Source organism: Ahaetulla prasina, chromosome 1, assembly GCF_028640845.1.
Source record: "Ahaetulla prasina isolate Xishuangbanna chromosome 1, ASM2864084v1, whole genome shotgun sequence".
NCBI classification, from domain to species: Eukaryota; Metazoa; Chordata; class Lepidosauria; order Squamata; family Colubridae; genus Ahaetulla; species Ahaetulla prasina.
In genome coordinates, this window is record NC_080539.1 from 207,494,638 (window position 1) to 207,512,305 (window position 17,668).

Here is a 17,668-nt window from a genome sequence, read left to right on the forward strand (position 1 = left end):
TCTGTATAAATATCTCCAGAGCAAGCCCACCCAAAACATTTGCTTAACTGCTTCCAGATCCAGATTCCAAATATAATTAAATCAACTTAAGTCTGGTCACAATAACAGAATAGCAGTGTCGTGGAAGGGACCTTAGAGGTCTTCTAGTCCAATGCCTTGTCAAGCAGGAGACCCTATACCAGGGGTGTCAAACTCAAGGCCTGGGGGCCAGATCCAGCCTGCAGGGTGTTCAGATCTGGCTCGCGGGGCCGTCCTGGAAACAGCAAAGAACTGGCCTGTGGTACTTCTGCCAGCAAAAATAGAGCATGGGAGGGCTGCATGCCCCCCCAGCTCCATTTTCATTGGCAGAGGGTTGCAGGAGGCCACAGCAGCTGAAAACAGAGCTCAGGAACCTGTTTTTGCTGTCAGGTTTGGAGTGTCTACCTATAGGAGTGACATCAAACTGGCCACACCCTCCCTGGCCATGCCCACCCTGGCCCTCCGAGGTCAAACATAATCCTGATGTGGCCCTCAATGAATTGAGTTTGACACTCTTGCCCTATACCATTTCAAAAAACTGGTTGTTCAAGCTCTTCTTAAAAAAACTTCCAGTGTTGGCACACTCACAACTTTTGGAAGCAAGTCATTCCACTGATTAATTGTTTTAACTGTCAGGAATTTTCTCCTTAGTTATAAGTTGCTTTTCTCCTTGGTTACTTTCCATCCATTGTTTTTTGTCCTGCCTCCAGGTGCTTTCGAGAATAGATTGACTTTTTCTTTGTGGCTGCCCCTTAGATATTGGAACACTGCTATCACGTCACCCCCTAATCCTTTTCATTAAACTAGATGGACCCAATTACTGCAACTGTTCTTCATATATTTTAGCCTCCAGTCCCCAATTGTCTTTGTCTCTCTTCTCTGTACTCTTTCTAAAGTTTCAACATCTTTTTTATATTGTGGTGACTAAAACTGGATGAAGGGCCGCGGTGTGGCTCAGGCTGTAAGATAGCCTGTTATTAAACACAGCTGCCTGCAATTACTGCAGGCTCGAGTCCCACCAGGCCCAAGGTTGACTCAGCCTTCCATCCTTTATAAGGTAGGTAAAATGAGGACCCAGATTGTTGGGGGGTCAATAAGTTGACTTTGTATATAAATATACAAATAGGATGAGACTATTGCCTTACACAATGTAAGCCGCCCTAAGTCTTCGGAGAAGGGCGGGATATAAATGTAAATTAAAAAAAGAAGTATTCCCAATGTGGTCTTACCAAGGCATTATAAAGTGGTATTAACACTTCATGTGATCTTGATTCTATCCCTCTGTTTATGCAGCCTAGAACTGTGTTGTCTTTTTTGGCAACTGCAGCATACTGCGTGCTCATATTTAAGTGATTGTCCACTAGGATTCCAAGATTCCTCTTGCAATTACTTCTATTGAGCCAGGTACCACCTATACTACACCTGTGCATTTGGGTTTTGTTTTGTTTTTTGCCTAAATGTAGAACCTTACTTTTTTCACCATTGAATTTTGTTAGATAGGGCCGAGTGTTCAAATCCGTCAAGATCCTTCTATATCTTCAGCCTATCTTCTGGAATGTTGGCTATACCTGCCTGCTTGGTGTTGTCTGTAGATTTGATGAGCTCGCCATCTATCCCTTCATCTCAATCTTCAATGAAGATATTGAAGAGTACTGGGGCTAAGACAGAGCCTTGAGGTGCCCCACTGCATACTTCCCTCCATATAGATGCACTTCATTAAGGAGTAAACTTGTTGAGTGTGGTTGGTTGGTTGGTCCCATTCTTGAATTCTTGAACTTAGTGATCTCCTGCTAATGAGTAGCCAAAATTATTTCCTTTATTTTCCAAGCATTTGTTTTAGTTCTGCTCTCTGGATCAATAGAGAATGACTCTCCCATGTTCTGGCTATCAGATATACAAACACAGCAAATTATCTTTTCCCTTAATTTCTTTTTCTCTCAAAGCTTGGCTGTCTTAACATTTTTCTGGATGCATTGTAATTTGTCCAGTTCCTGCTTACATGTTGCTGTCCAGATTTGGAATTAGTATAAATATACAATAGTCTGACTTGTACAGAATGTAATAAAAGTACCAATTCTTGTAATTTGGCTACTATCAAATTCTTTGCAGCCAAATATTTGGCACAGTTCGTCTGTGAATTTCACATACAAACATACCTTTATTCCAAGCCTACTTTGCTGGAGTCGGTTTATTCAACATTTTTTGAAAGTAGCACCGCTGATTTCTAGATAGATACTTCATGCAAACTTCTGAAGAGAGGTAGAACTGCCTAAAATGGAACATTAAGTTTGATTTTTAGTGATGGTGAAGCTAAACTTTTGCCCAGTAGGCTTGATACCCACAACAGTCCTTGACAAATATCAGTCAGACTGGAAGAAAGTCTCATCAGACAGAATATGGTCTTTCATCAGAGTTTTTACCATTAGTGAAATATAAGGAAACTAGAGAAATTCTTAAAGAATGAGTTATAAGTGTAGATTTGGAAACAGATATGAATCTTATGTCCTGAGGCCTTAGGTCTTGGAGACTGAAATATTAGTATGGAACTAACTAATTAACTCATAACCTCATAGTTTCTTAGATATTCCAGAGCTTTATTTTGAATTCATTTTAATGTACTATCACTCTTAATGGAACAATTTAATAAGATTCTCTTTAAGGAACTCATTTGCCACGTAAGTCAGGTACAAGACAAAACAGCTAGTTGTAACTTAAATTACAGTGAGTAGCTTTGGAAAGATTTTTTGTAATTCAAATTTTATTTGTCATCTAAATTATTATTATGTCTCTTATTATCAAATTGTACCCAGTCATTACACATAATCTAGCCCCCTATCTGCATCAACTTATAAAGCCCAGGATGAAATAGCTGTAAGCTCTTAGCAATATTTCTAAAACATTACAGTAGCGACCTTGATTGCTTTTCACCTTTGCATAAATATGTACCTGTTGCTTTTGCCTTCAGTATTTTGACCATTATGGTTAATAACTGATTGATCAAATATTTCTTGCAATACAGGTAGTCCCCACTTACTTACTGACTGCAGTTGGGACTGGCATCTCCAAGACTAAGCAACGGGGTTGTAAAGTGAAATATCACACAATCATGCCCAAATTACAATGTCAGTTCATCAGTTCTGGTTACAGTTGTTAAGAGTAACATCACCTGACCCCCATTTACAACCTCCTGCCAGCTTCTCCATGACTTTTGTTTGTTAGACGCTGACTTCTAGCATGGCATATGATGAACATGGGATGCTGCAACGTTTGTAAATGCATGTGGTATGCTGAATGATCAAATAGTGATCATGTGACTCTTGGGATAATGCAATGGCTCCAGTGAACTTGTTGTAGATCTTGTTCCATGCCATGATAACTTTGAACACCTGCTGAACAAGTGGTCAGTATTGACATTGCATTCCTGTTACAGCAGCTTAGAACTATATTAAATATTTAAAATTTAAAACTAGTGAAACAAATTCACCACTGCTGTTCAGTGAGACTAAGATCTTAATTGATCATCTGTTTTGTATTTTGTTTTATCAATAACTCAAGAGATTTATATTAAAGAAAACCTCAAAGATGTACCTGAACTTTGTTACATTTGGATTTTGTATAGAAGGCACTTGGTATTTTCCAATGTGATCTTCGTTTCATTCATTTTGTTCACTTTCAGCAAATGATCTTGTACAGTCAGAGCATCCTTACTGGGATACCCTCGTGAATTCTGAAATTCAACCAACCAGCGGCTCTTAGAATTACAGCATTTAAGGATGAATTGATTCTAACTTGATAGAATTATTGCATCTTGTGGTAATAAATAATATAATATTTATAGATATTATTGGCTTGTGCCTGGACATAAAGTTTATTATTGTGAAACTACAATACATCTTCTCTAAGATAAAAGATTCTAAGTGCTACAGTTCTTTTCATCTTATTGTATTGTTTAGTCTAAGTCCGTCTCCTTTGTCCCAAAAATAATATTTCTAGTGTGTGTAGTAGGGGTGGGTGGGAGGAAGCAGGTGACAAATGGACCCCTCAGTAATTCTTGAATTATAACATAGCTATACACTGTTTTGAACTGCTTGTTCCTAACCATATGGTTTTTTTTTAGTGCACAATGCTTTTTATTTTTAGTTTAATTTCCTCTTAGCCTTTGCTAAATTTCAAAGATTTCCCATTCTGTTCTAATGGAATATGTACAATTGTTCATTTTTAGCTTACTTCAATATTATTGCTTTGCACAAGTCAGGTAGAATGACAGGGTGGAGTAACTTTGAAAGGATATGGGAGGAGGTAGTCTGTTTATACTTTAGGGGAATGCTAATTGGACTTTAGGTGCCAAGTCTTAGATGCTTCAGACTTTCCCACAACCACACCTTAAGTATATGAGCTTGACCCAAATTCATTACAGTCTTTTGTCTGCTTTTCAAAGAACAATTGAAACTGGCAGTCCTACTTGTGAAGAAAACTCATCTGTGCATGCACGCATGTTTTTGCTACGAGTTCCTACGTCTGTTCATTGCCCCATTGTTCTTTTCCTTGCTGGCTGAAGGAGATATATTTGAATTCTCTCCCAAATGAAGGGGGGTTGTGTGAAGGTATATATCAATACCTTTTGACTCTAGTCTTCTCTATTTATCCTGCTATTAAATAGGCAGCTTAAGGTTAAAAGTTAACTTAAAGGTTAACTTTGCAGGTTAAAAAAGTGGGGGGGGGAGTAATTTTAGTTCATATATAAATACAAATAATTAAAATAGACATCTGTATTTTCAATAACTTTATAGCAGTCTGGTAAGTTATGGGACCTAACAATACAACAGAGTCTTGTCATTAGCTTCAATTATGCTAATGTATCTGTCAAGAAATTTACTTTTAATATAAAAACACTTCTCAATGTTAAAAGTTACAATTAGTTGTAAGTTTGCCACCTTGATTCATTGGCCGGTTTTAAAATGAGATTGATGGATAGCTATATGCAATACTAGTTTAGTGGAGTATTAGAATTAAGGCTATTGATGGTACCACTTCGAAGGGTAATGGAAATAGGAAAATTTATAAGTCTACATAAGCTCTTTGTGGTAATTATTTATTTTTTGCTGGAATTCATTTTTCACCTCTGATTTCTGACTCTGGTAGAAAGATAAGACATCTGCAGATAGGCATTGTTTAATTGTCACAATTTGGACCAGCAACTTGGTCATCAAACAAAGCAATCGCAAAGGGAAACCACAGCTACGCTGACAACGTTAACTTCAACTTTCGTCTGCCTACAGACAGGTTGTAAATGCCTTCAAAGTTACTTTTGCATCACTGTTGTAACTGAAAATGTTTGCTAAACTAGGCAGTAACTAAAGAAAGACTCAGTGTGTTTAAACAGTTGAAACTGCAATAACAAAGGAGTCAAGAAAAACCATTCTTTTCAGCTGTGTGCACAGGTTTCTAGTCAATATGGATTAGAATAGATTAATTAAGCTAACATCTCTGACAACATGCATTTTAAATCATAAACAACTTAAAATTGCACAATACTAGAAACTATCAGCAAGCAGCAACAGCAGGTGGAAGAGTGCCAGTCCATCAAAAGCCTAGGTACCCTGGTCATTTTCAAACTTGCAACAAAGGTTTATGCCAGGGATCTCCAACCTTGGCAACTTTAAGACTTGTGGACTTCAACTCCCAGAATACCTCAGCCAGCAAAGCTGGCTGAGGAATTCTGGGAGTTGAAGTCCACAAGTCTTAAAGTTGTCAAGGTTGTAGACCCCTGGTGTATGCAATTCAGCATCAATCATACCATGAGGGAAAATGGTCTGCAGATGCAGCCTTGGGCTTGCCAGATAGAAAATGGTTGATAAATGCAACATTCTCAAGAAGACATTGCCCGATAGACTTCAAATGATAGGCAAATAGCCATGGGAGGTCAACTCACCTCAGATATACAGTATAGACAAGCCCTTGAAGCTACTCTGCCATTTGTGAACAAAAGATGAAGATATTCTTGCTCACAATGACCTTTTGGAGAAAGCTGATTAAAGGTTGTTTTATCACATGCCCCTTCTCCAAGAGATGGAGAGAGAGACAGAGTCCGAGTTAGAGCAGAGTTGCTATTTTTTATTAGTGACTCCAATCCGGGTGGATGATTTATAAGGACATAGCATTAATTTCATTACTTACAAGCCAGTGATTGTGTTTTGAGTACAATTAAGATAAATACAACATGATAATATTTAATCATTTCTGCCCATTTAGGCTTATATGACAATCAAGTTCTTGCTAGCAAAAGATAAAAGCATCAACGTCTTTAGCTCAATTTCTTCTGGATTCTTAATCGCATTTATCACTTTGCTCTCACACTTGATTTTTACAGTTGCCTTACAATATTCTTTTGGTTGTGCCAGATTCTTTGCTTTTGCAGATCTTGGCATGTGTTCGTGTTTGTGCAAGCATGCCCATCTGTTTATATATGTATATTTCAGTTGATTTAGAATTGCTGAAGATTTTTTCAGTTTTTTGCATTAAAATTATTTTCATTAAACAAAAAAACCTAATTTCTCTTAATGGGAAAGGCATTGTAAATCTTTTGTAAAAACTCTAAGGCCAGTGATTTATTTCCATCTTGAATGCATGACCCTCTTGCTTTGAAATCTGTACTACAGTGACTCAGCTTCTGCTGGATATACACATTAACCTCTTATAATTTGATAAAGTGTCATGTCTGCCTTGTTGTTTGCAAAAAATTTTAGTTGACTTATCCAGAAATTGAATTAAATTGCATTTAAAATTGATACATTTACTTACAAGTTCCTATAGGAACATAGATCACTTTTTCTACTTTTGTATTTTTTGTGTCCTCCTGAGTTGTATTCTTCATTATGATTGTCTGTGTAATGGTTTTATTTTCAGGTAAGTTAATCTTTCATATTATTAAGAAGATGTGTGACCTGAGCTTATTACACTCAAGTCAATGGCATCAACAATGAAAGCCACCGGCTTCAAAATGGTGGGCACATTGCAGCAATTAAAGCTTGACTCCTAATTGGGGTACATTTATATGCTAAAAAGGGGCAGATCTTTGCCCAATTGCATCCACCATTTTGAAGCCAGTGACTATTACAGTTAATCCCCTTCAAACGAAAGTTACTGTAAGTAACTAAAAAAACTTTTATTTTCTGCTGGATTTTCTGGATCCAGACAGTTAAATAGATTCAAGCAAACAAAATCCAAGTAGAGCAGGTTATATGTTCTCTATCATTTGCAGTTTTAGAGCAAGATTTATTGCATGGTTCAAAAGTATATTTTTAAAAGAAGAAGCAGAACTGTAAGGCTACTGCCATAAAACATGCCAAAATATAAAACTCCCCATGATGTTTACATATAAATTTTAATTGTGTTTCTGAAAAAGAAGCTATGTTTAAACTATCTACTTTCTTTATCAGCAAAACCGGAGAGTGTTTTATTAAGTGGAATTAATGTGTTAGCTATGCCGGCAGGCAGTTTTAACTACTATCCTTTAAACCTCTGAACTCTTTTAATGAGATGATCTGATGACAGTAACTTTCTTTGCAAATTGACTTTTTATTTTCATTCCCACAGTAATTCTGTCTAGTAATGCACATGTGTTGCTATTAGGAAAAGTGAATATTTGGGAAATGTGCTTTTGTACTGTTTGAAATCACTCAGACATGACACTGCATTTCTTTTTTAACCAGTCTTTGTTTTAAATAGGTTAAAAAAAATATTTGGCTCCAGGTTATGCAGGAAAGAAAGTTATTTTAACTGTCTATTGAGGACATGTTTTTAAAACAGGAAAAAACACAGCCATGAGTTGATAATAGTTCACTGAAAAGGTTAGCACAACTAAAATGGTTTTGCCTTCTTTTTTAAATGGAACACAACATCCTACACGAATTCACAGTTTAAAAGCTATAATGTGTAACGGAATAGTTTTCTTTCTGTGAAGTTCTGTTTCTAATTTGAAATATACGTTAACTCATTTCTTATGTGTGAACTAAGACAAAGGAAAAAAAGAAAGTCCATGTTTAAGCTAAGATGACCCTGTTTATTTATAAAAAAATAAAAATACTCAGTGAGGAGAACTAGAAAAAACCAAGAACTCTTTAAAAAAGAAGACAAATGTCCAGTGATTTTTACTATATATATTATATGCTTGAATATGTACACCAGAACATTTTTTAATCAAATAATATGACATCATGCATACACCTTTTTTACTTGAGGACATGACATACAGTATTTCAGAAACTAAGAGTCTTTATTGGGTGTCTCACATTCAGCACAAAGTTGCACAATCTGAGGACCCAGAATTAAATTGAATCCTTAAAAATTGCAACCAAATTGTACTTTTCTTTGCGGCAGAAAAACAAAAATAAGCAAAAATGTTTTAAATAAACTTTTATTATATTGAACTGAAAATGGTTAAAAGTAATTATTTAAATAAAAAGTAAAGGTAAAGGTTCCACTCGCACATATGTGCTAGTTGTTGCCGACTCTAGGGGGTGGTGCTCATCTCTGTTTCAAAGCTGAAGAGCCAGCGCTGTCTGAAGACGTCTCTGTGGTCATGTGGCCGGCATGTCTCAACGCCAAAGGCGCACAGAATGCTGTTACCTTCCCACCAAAGATGGTCCCTATTTTTTCTACTTGCATTTTTACGTGCTTTCGAAACTGCTAGGTTGGCAGAGGCTGGGACAAGTAATGGGAGCTCACCCCGTTCCACGGCAGCACTAGGGATTCGAACCGCCGAGCTGTCGATCTTTCGATCGACAAGCTTAATGTCCTAGCCCCTGAGCCATCGCATCCCAATTATTTAAATACAGTTAAGTAAATATAATGAGGGAGCCAGTTTGACGTAATGTTTGAGAAACATGGCTAGAAACTGGGAGATTCTGAATTCTAATTCTGCCTTAGGCATGAAACCAGATGGGTGCCCTGAAAGACTCTCTTTCAGATCTAGGAAGCAGATAATGGCAAACCAGTTCCAAAATCTTGCCACAAAACTGCAGAGACTGGTCCAGGCAAGAAATGACTCAAAGACAGACTCCCTCTCTCATTCACTCACTCCCTCTCTGTCCCTCCCTCCCTCTCTCTCTCCCCTCCCTCTCTGTCCCTCCCCCTCTCTCCCCCTCCCTCTCTCTCTCCATCCCTCTCCCCCTCTCTCTCTTCCTTCCCTCTCCATCCCTCCATCCCTCTCCCCTCCTTCTCTCCTCTCTCTCCCCTCTCCCCTCTCCCCTCCCTCCCTATCACTCTCTCCCTCCTTTCTATCCTCACTCTCTCTCACTTCCTCTCTCTCCCCTCCTCTCTCCCCCACACTTACTTAAGTTTGGACTGGCCCTTCCTACTTTTTGGAATTTGACTCTTGCCATACTATCCAAAGGCCAAACATTGCTGTCTGCTCCCCAAAAGCTGGAAATTCTTGGTTGACTACTACAGAATGAAACTTGGAATATAGATACCCATTATGGAGACTGGATATTGACCTAATCCAAAGGTGATTCTACATCACAAGGAGTCATTAAATAACTTCAAATAGATGCAGAGACAGTTGTTCTTTTGAATATGCATGCATATGCTGTTATTGAGTTGAATCTTTGGTTTTATTATACAAACTGCAGGTTTAAAGGCTTTGAATCACAAGTTTGAATTCTATTGAATTGTCAAATTGCAAATTCAAATTGTATGATTCACTCACATTATAAGTTCTAATAGGAGGCTGCTGTTATTATTTTCCAGCTAACCACAGTCAGCTGTTATTCCTTAGTCAGATAAATCTTAGTTAAAAAGAATTCCTACTTTGGACATCACAAACTATACTCAGAATCAGAAGCATATGTTTTTGGATCCTTAGATGCCCAACAAGAGAGTAGAGAATTGCTCTACTGTGCTGTCCATTATTTTTGCCTATGCTAGCTGTTTCACCATTGTCTTACTTGTAATACTATTTCTACAGTGCCCTACTTTTACTGCATTTCCTCATCCCCTAGTATTTATTTATTTTATTTATTTATTTATTTAATCATATTTATATACCGCCCTATCTCCCGAAGGACTCAGGGCGGTTCACAGGCACTTTAAAAACATATAAATACAATATAAAAGTAATTAAAAAACTTATTCTAATAGCCCGTTAATTAAAATATAAAAATAAAACCCAATTAAAACCCATAAGTTTAAAATCTAGCTCAGTCCTGCACAATTAAATAAGTATGTTTTAAGCCCGCGGCGGAAGGTCCGAAGGTCCGGAAGCTGACAAAGTCCGGGGGGTAGTTCGTTCCAGAGGGTGGGAGCCCCCACAGAGAAGGCCCTTCCCCTGGGCGTCGCCAGACGACATTGCCTCGCTGACGGCACCCTGAGGAGACCCTCTCTATGAGAGTGCACGGGTCGGTGAGAGGTATTCGATAGCAGTAGGCGGTCCCGTAAATAACCCGGCCCAATGCCATGGAGCGCTTTAAAGGTGGTCACCAAAACCTTGAAGCGCACCCGGAAGGCCACAGGTAGCCAGTGCAGTCTGCGCAGGATGGGTGTTATGCGGGAGCCACGAGGGGCTCCATCTATCACCCGCGCAGCCGCATTCTGGACTAACTGTAGCCTCCGGATGCCCTTCAAGGGGAGCCCCATGTAGAGAGCATTGCAGTAATCCAGGCGAGACGTCACGAGTGCGTGAGTGACCGTGCATAGGGCATTCCGGTCCAGAAAGGGGCACAACTGGCGTACCAGGCGAACCTGGTAGAACGCTCTCCTGGAGACGGCCGTCAAATGATCTTCTAGAGACAGCCGTTCATCCAGGAGGACGCCTAAGTTGCGGACCCTCTCCATCGGGGCCAATGACTCGCCACCGATGGTCAGCCGCGGATTTAGCTGACTGTACCGGGATGCCGGCATCCACAGCCACTCTGTCTTGGCGGGATTGAGCTTGAGCCTGTTTCTCCCCATCCAGTACAGTGATGGCTAATCTTTTTGCCATCAAGTGCCAGGAGCAGGGGCGGGGGGTCATGCGCATGGGTGTCCACACCCATAATTCTATGCGCCCCGTGCATGCGTGCATGATCCTCCCCACTCCTCCTGCTCCTGGCACACAATAACCCGGTAGGCCCTTTTTTCTCTCTCACCTCACTCCAGAGCTTTTCTAGGAGTCTGGGGAGGGCGAAAACAGTCTTCCCCACTCCCCCGGAGGTCCTCCGGATGCCAGAAACAGCCCGTTTGCCTGTTTCTGGCATCCGGAAGTTGGCAAATGGGTCATTTTTGGCCTCCAGATGACCTCCGGGGGTGGATGGGGAAGGCCATTTTCACCCTCCCCAGTCCCCAGTCTCCTAGAGAGGCTCTGGAGCCAGGTGAGAGAGAAAAACAGGACTTCCCCACCACCCCCTGAGGCCCTGCGGAAGCAGAAAACAGCCTGTTTCTCTACTTCCCAGAAGGTCTGAAAATCAGCTGGCCGGCGCGCACGTGAGCTGAGCTCACGTGCCCACTGATATGGCTACGCGTGCCACCTGTGGCACGTGTGCCATAGGTTCGCCATCACGGCCCTACTATTTTGGAAGTATTCTCATCAGCTGGAGGCAGCTTTAACTTCAATGAATCAAATGAAGTACCACTGTAGGAATTGGTGTCACAGAATCCATTTAGCTTATTAGTAAATGATGTCAGTATAGTATTACTGTGTGAAAGATTTATTGGTTGCATGTGTAAAATGCACACACACACACATACATACACACACTTTACACTCAGAACTTTAAAATATGCAAATAAGTAGCAGATTTATTTACTGGCTACAAAGTCTCGGCACTTGTTGGCTGAACACTGAAGATCCCTTTTTTAGAAAAACTCTCTTTTCCTTGTAGTTGAAGCATTTGAGATATTTGTTTAGTGAACCTGTGCGGCTACCAGCTCACAAATTGCAATTCTGGGTGGCTAACATAGAGTTAAAACCAAAACAAAAGACTTGGTGCACCTTGCAAAATAATGATTTTATTGTGTGCTTACTGAAGTACAACTAAAACTATTATTCCTGGATGTTCTTCCCATCCCCCTTACCTCTCCTGAATAATTCCTCCTCCCCAGTCAGGAGTGATGTGTAACTTGTAAAGCAGTTGACAAGAAGGTCTTTGCACACCTCCACCTAAATTATATTACAGATGTAAGATATTTCCATAGGATAGGTCCCTGATGGTGAACCTATGGCAGGCATGCTGTAAGTGGCACACAGAGCCATTACTGTGGGCACGTGAGCCATTCCCTTTTGCTCTTCCAGGTTGCAGTGCGCTGGCCAGCTGGTCTTCACTTATGCAGGAGCACTGGAAACTGGAAGAGCAGCTGCCCGGTGCGCATGCAAGTGCCAGGAAGATGATCTTCCGGTTTCCAGCTCATGCATGTGCACCAGCCAGCTGATCTTTGCGCGTGCATGCACATCAGGAACTGGAAGACCAGGTGGACGATGCGCATGCTGGAAACCAGAAGATCATCTTCCCAGCGTGCGCATGTGCTCCGGGCGGCTGCTCTTCCAGTTTTCAGCACACACACTGTATGCTGAAAAGGTTCGCCAGCACTGGGATAGGTGATAACTTACATTATCACCAGTTGGTAGCAAGGCATCATACTATATCCCACGTTGTTCATATCCATCTTTCAGAGTCAGAACTGAAGAGAAAGTGGAGTTTTTTTTCTAGAGCTCTGTTGTGACCTAGGCTCAATTAGGCATTACAAGACATAATTAGTCTTAAACAAACCTATTTTATTATAACAGCTGGGAATTACTTCATTCCCATCTTAGTCCAAATTAATTCCAAAACAAGTCCCTCAGAAAAAGTCATTTGGCTTATCACAAACCTTTATCTTCTTTGGCACCCTGCCAAAGGCCTTTCTTGGCAAAACCCCACGAAGTTCAGAAACAAGAGACGCTGACTGTAAACAGATTTAGCAACGTTGCTTTCCTACAAAGAGCCCAAGAGCCATTGCTGCTCTTTTAAGCCTCATGGGAGGGGCCAATCATCTCCTGGCCTTATTTCCGAGTCGTCCTTTTTGCTTTAGCTGCTCTTGCCTTCTGGCAGCTCTTTGCATGTGTGCACTAGGAACAGGCTCCTCCTGTTCCTCTGCATCTCTGCTGTCTGCCTCTGGAGGCTCCAGAGTTTGCGCATCGTTCCCAGATGGCCCTGGCTCCATCTCTGCCTCCGACGCAAAGCCCTCGTCCGGGCCTTCCCCTGACTCCAGGACTGGCCTATTGTCTTCCCCAGCCTCCTCACTATCCGACTCCGCTGCCAGCTCTGCAGGCTGCTGGCGGACCACAACAAGTTCTGCTATTAGCATTAGCACTGTGAGCACATCTAAGATTGTATTTTCAGATAGTCAGCCAACAAAGCACAGCAGGTTCTTCAGCGAAGTGGAAAAATCTCAACAGGATTGTGAATAATGCTAGGATAGGATTGTATAGGCAGATGTTATGAAAGGAGAGCAGCTAAGCCTGTGGTGGGCATCCCAAAGAGGATAACTGTAATGCAGGGTTTTTTGTTTTATTGTTCCTCTGTTTTTGCTATGATTGTTTTATTTATTGGTTTTATTGTTGTGAGTTGCTAAGATTTCTGAGAACTCAACAAAGATTAGCAAAGTTAAAGAAAACCCTACTTATAAGATTTCAAAGTACATTTCAATGGAATGAAATGGAGATGATGAAGTGTTTTCTAATGTTTTGAGTAGCATTAGCAATTTGCTAACTTTGAGGAAAAAACCCAATTTGTATCAAAGAAATACTCAAGTATTTTTACAATTAACATTTGCCCCTAAGCATCATTCAAGCTTCTTGTCATGATTATATAATAGGTGTGTAATTGGTTTTAGAAAAATATAAATTCATTTATTAAAAGGTCAGAGTTTTGTGATAGTTGGTTAAGGATATTAGACAGAAAATAAAATTAATATTGTTGCACATTTATTGGGTAGTAAACTCTATTTACTATTTAGAACTAGAATTTACTCTATAAATTCTATTTATAGAGCTGCAGTGGCACAGTGGTTAGAGTGCAGTACTGCAGTACAGCAGTTTGGCAGATCGAATCTCACCAGGCTCAAGGCTGACTCAGCCTTCCATTTTTCCGAGGTGGGTAAAAATGAGAACCCAGATTGTTGGGGGCAATAGGCTGACTCTGTAAACAGCTTAGAGAGGACTGTAAAAGCACTGTGAAGTGGTATATAAGTCTAAGTGCTATTGCTATTAAGATTAAGTAATCAATGCATAGGACGTTTACCAAATCATACCAAAATTACTTCATCTCTATTCTGTTATGAATTATCTTGTCTGTTTGAGAAAAGAAAAGAAAAGAAAGCATATCCAGGGAGTCAACTGTTTGTTTATTGACATAAATCTCATACAGGTCATGACTGTTGGCGAAAAGAAATCTAAAGATTAATGGAATACATGAGAAAATGCTACATGAGTTTAAACATATGTAGGTATTTACACAGTGCAGGGATATTTTTGTATTACCAGTTATCAATGTGGCATATAAAAATTGTGCTAATATAATCACCATATTGTTGTTGGTAATATTTCTTCCTATTTTGAGTGATCAAAGGAAGGAAGGAAGTGCCTTGATGAATCTTACTTACTAAGTGTTCTATTCTGACTGGTATCCTTTCAAGGATCAGTCAAATAGGGATACAAATAAATGGAACACAGGAAAACAGCTCTATCATCACTGTTGTTATAATTTGTTTCTATTTTTATCTTTTATCTTTGCCACCCCAAGTTCCTTTGGTACAGAGGCATCTATGTAAATCTGTTGAATACAAAAATAAATAAATTAGTTTTTCCACTTTTACCTGAGATAAACAAGGCAAAGATACTTTCGTGCAATTTCATACTCATTTAAAATTTTAACCATAAAAGATAGATAGAATGTATAATGTGCTGGGTCAGATCAAGCCATTTCAAGTCTGACGTTAAACAGAAAACATCAAAGCCACAGGTAGCAGAGGAGAAAATTCTTTTCAAATGAATGGGGAAAATCAACATTGCTGGAGATCATATCCATTATGAATGATTGAATATGGAACATGGTAATATTGTAGAATACTGGGGAAGAATAAATAGAATAAATAGAAAGAAAGAGGGGGTAAAAGTGATTTTATGAAGATGCATTATATAGACTGTAAAGACAAACATGGGAGACTTGAATGAGAAGAAATACTGTACACCAAGCGTCTCCAACCTTGGCAACTTTATGACTTGTGGATTTCAACTCCCAGAATTCCTCAGTCAGCACATGCCAGCACAATATATTAAAAGTAGAAGAATGAATGAGGACATCAACATTTTTTGTGATAGAGAATAGCAACTTGCTATCCAATTAAATGGAGACTATTGTCACTATCACTTAATTGATAGAGACTGTGTCACTGTTTTTCCTTTTTTCATTGTTAATTATATTTAATTATTGTGTTAATTGTTTCTGAACTATAAGATTAATGAATGTCAACAGTATTTAACTCTCTAAAGAACAATTCCTAAGTGCAAATTTCTTCATATATAAAAGAGCTGTGTTTACAATAATTGCCTCTACGTAGATGGTTGGAAGTAGAACAAAATACTAGCTAACAAAATATGAATCAAGATGTTATATTGGGTTGGATTATCCTTGTTTCCTAGGCTTTAAGAGAAATGTAAAGGGAACTAGGCATCTATTGATAGAATTTCCCTGAACTGCTTTCTTATTTCATACTGTTTATTATGAATAAAAGAAAAAATAAGAAACACTCCCAACGGATACATTATGTAGCAGTTTCAAAAATTGTTCTCTTCTGACTTTTTTTCCCTACCCTTTTTATGTGTGCCTTCATCTTTTTTACTAGTTACAGTAATTGAAGTAAATTTAATGTGGATACAAACTTCTGCAAATTCCCATAGCCAACATTGGTGGGAGTGTGAGAAATGATGATCAAAACTAGAGCTGAGTTGTCATATTGGAATATTCTGACATTATGATTTCAGAGGCCATATTACAGGAGCATTGAGACCTCCCCTTTATTGACCCATCTTTCTTATTTCCATTTTTTCTCAAGCTTCCCAAACAAAAGGAAACAACACAGACAAATTGGCCAGTCTTTTTCGGTTGATTTGTTTTCCCTGAGGGTAAAGACAAAATGACGTATCTTCTGCAGTTTGCTACTGTTATTTTAATTTGGTTTAATAAACACTAAACACTCAGGAACTCAACCAACATTGGATGCTTTTAAGTTTCACTGGCTGAAGTGGGAAAGTTAAGTGCAAACTTTAGCCCTCCCACTGAGAGCTGAGTCATATAGTAATTTTATAGATGACTGCTGAGGGGTAAGCCAGATTACATTCAATGGGATATTTCTCTGGTGAATGAGTTTAGGACTGTGATGGCAAACTCGGCGCACAGGCGCACATGCACGCGCTGGCCAGCTGATTTTCGGGCCTTCTGGGCCCACCAGAAGTAGGGAAACAGGCTGTTTCCTGCCTTTGGAGAGCCTTGGAGGGGAGAAGGCCCATTTTTCTGTCACCTGGCTCCAGAACCTCTCTAGGAGTCTGGGGAGGGTGAAAACGCCTTCCCCACCCCCACCCCTGGAGGTCCTCCGGAGGCCGAAAACAGCCCATTTGCCAACTTCCGGTCCCACCAGAAGTTGGCAAATGGGCTGTTTTCGGCCTCCAGAGGATGTCCAGGTGGGTGGGGAAGGCCATTTTCTCTCTTCCCAGACTCCTAGAAAGACTCTGGAGCCAGGTGAGAGAGAAAAATGGGCCTACCAGGCCATCGCAGGGGAAGTGGGGGGGTCATGTGCACATGCATGGGGGTGGGGCACATAGAATTATGGGTGTGGGCACTCACATGTGCGATTCCTCCCATCCTCCCTCCTGGCACGCAATGGCAAAAAGATTAGCCATCACTGGTTTAGGATCATAACCATAACACTTTAAGATGTTTATAGTTTGTTTTGGGTTTTTTTCACCTACAGTTTTTGCTGAAGTGTAAAGCTACATTTAATGATGGAAGCTGGTTGGACTGTACATCTGCTGCCTCTCTTAGCTCTGACATTGGTGAGTCTGTTCCCTCTACATGCACATCTGCAGATGTTTATATAATAGTGTGTATACAAGAATGGAAGTTTCTCTTAAATTTTGCTTGCTGTTAGCTAGGTAGCTGGATAGATAGCTTATTGATTGATTAGTGGTGGTGCAGTGGTTAGAATGCAGGAGTTTGATTCTCTTTGATCCTCACCAGGCTACAGGTTGACTCAGCCTTCCCTTCTTCTGAAGTTGGTAAAATAAGGATTCAGATTGTTAGGGCCAATATGCTGACTCTGTAAACCACTTAGAGAGGACTCTAAAGCCCTGTGAAGTGGTATATAAGTCTAAGTGCTATTGCTATTATGATGATATTTAATAAAAAACAAAAATAAAATATGGGATAATTCCAGGATAAAATACTTCGTATTTTATCCTGGAAAATACAGTAAGAAAAATACAGTAATAAAATACATATGTGTAAAATACAAAGTATCAACATTCAGGTATATACATTATCTTTGCAGGATACCCCAGTTTGTTCAATATAATGGATCCTTTGGTCAACCGCCTTAGCTACAAATCTAGCAGGAGGTAACTGGAGAGATCCAAGGTAGC

General features: G+C 39.7%; 1 protein-coding gene across 4 annotated transcripts in view; it reads left to right on the forward strand.

Annotated features, from left to right (window-relative positions):
- CALCRL (calcitonin receptor like receptor) overlaps positions 1 to 17,668 on the forward strand; it is a 91,511-nt gene that overhangs the window by 34,453 nt on the left and 39,390 nt on the right. For all 4 annotated transcript variants that reach the window (XM_058189125.1, XM_058189144.1, XM_058189132.1 and 1 more), the window contains exon 2: positions 17,002 to 17,083. In XM_058189125.1, the coding sequence (XP_058045108.1) occupies positions 17,030 to 17,083 (54 nt within the window). In that variant the 5' untranslated portion in view covers positions 17,002 to 17,029. The remainder of the gene's footprint in view (positions 1 to 17,001; positions 17,084 to 17,668) is intronic.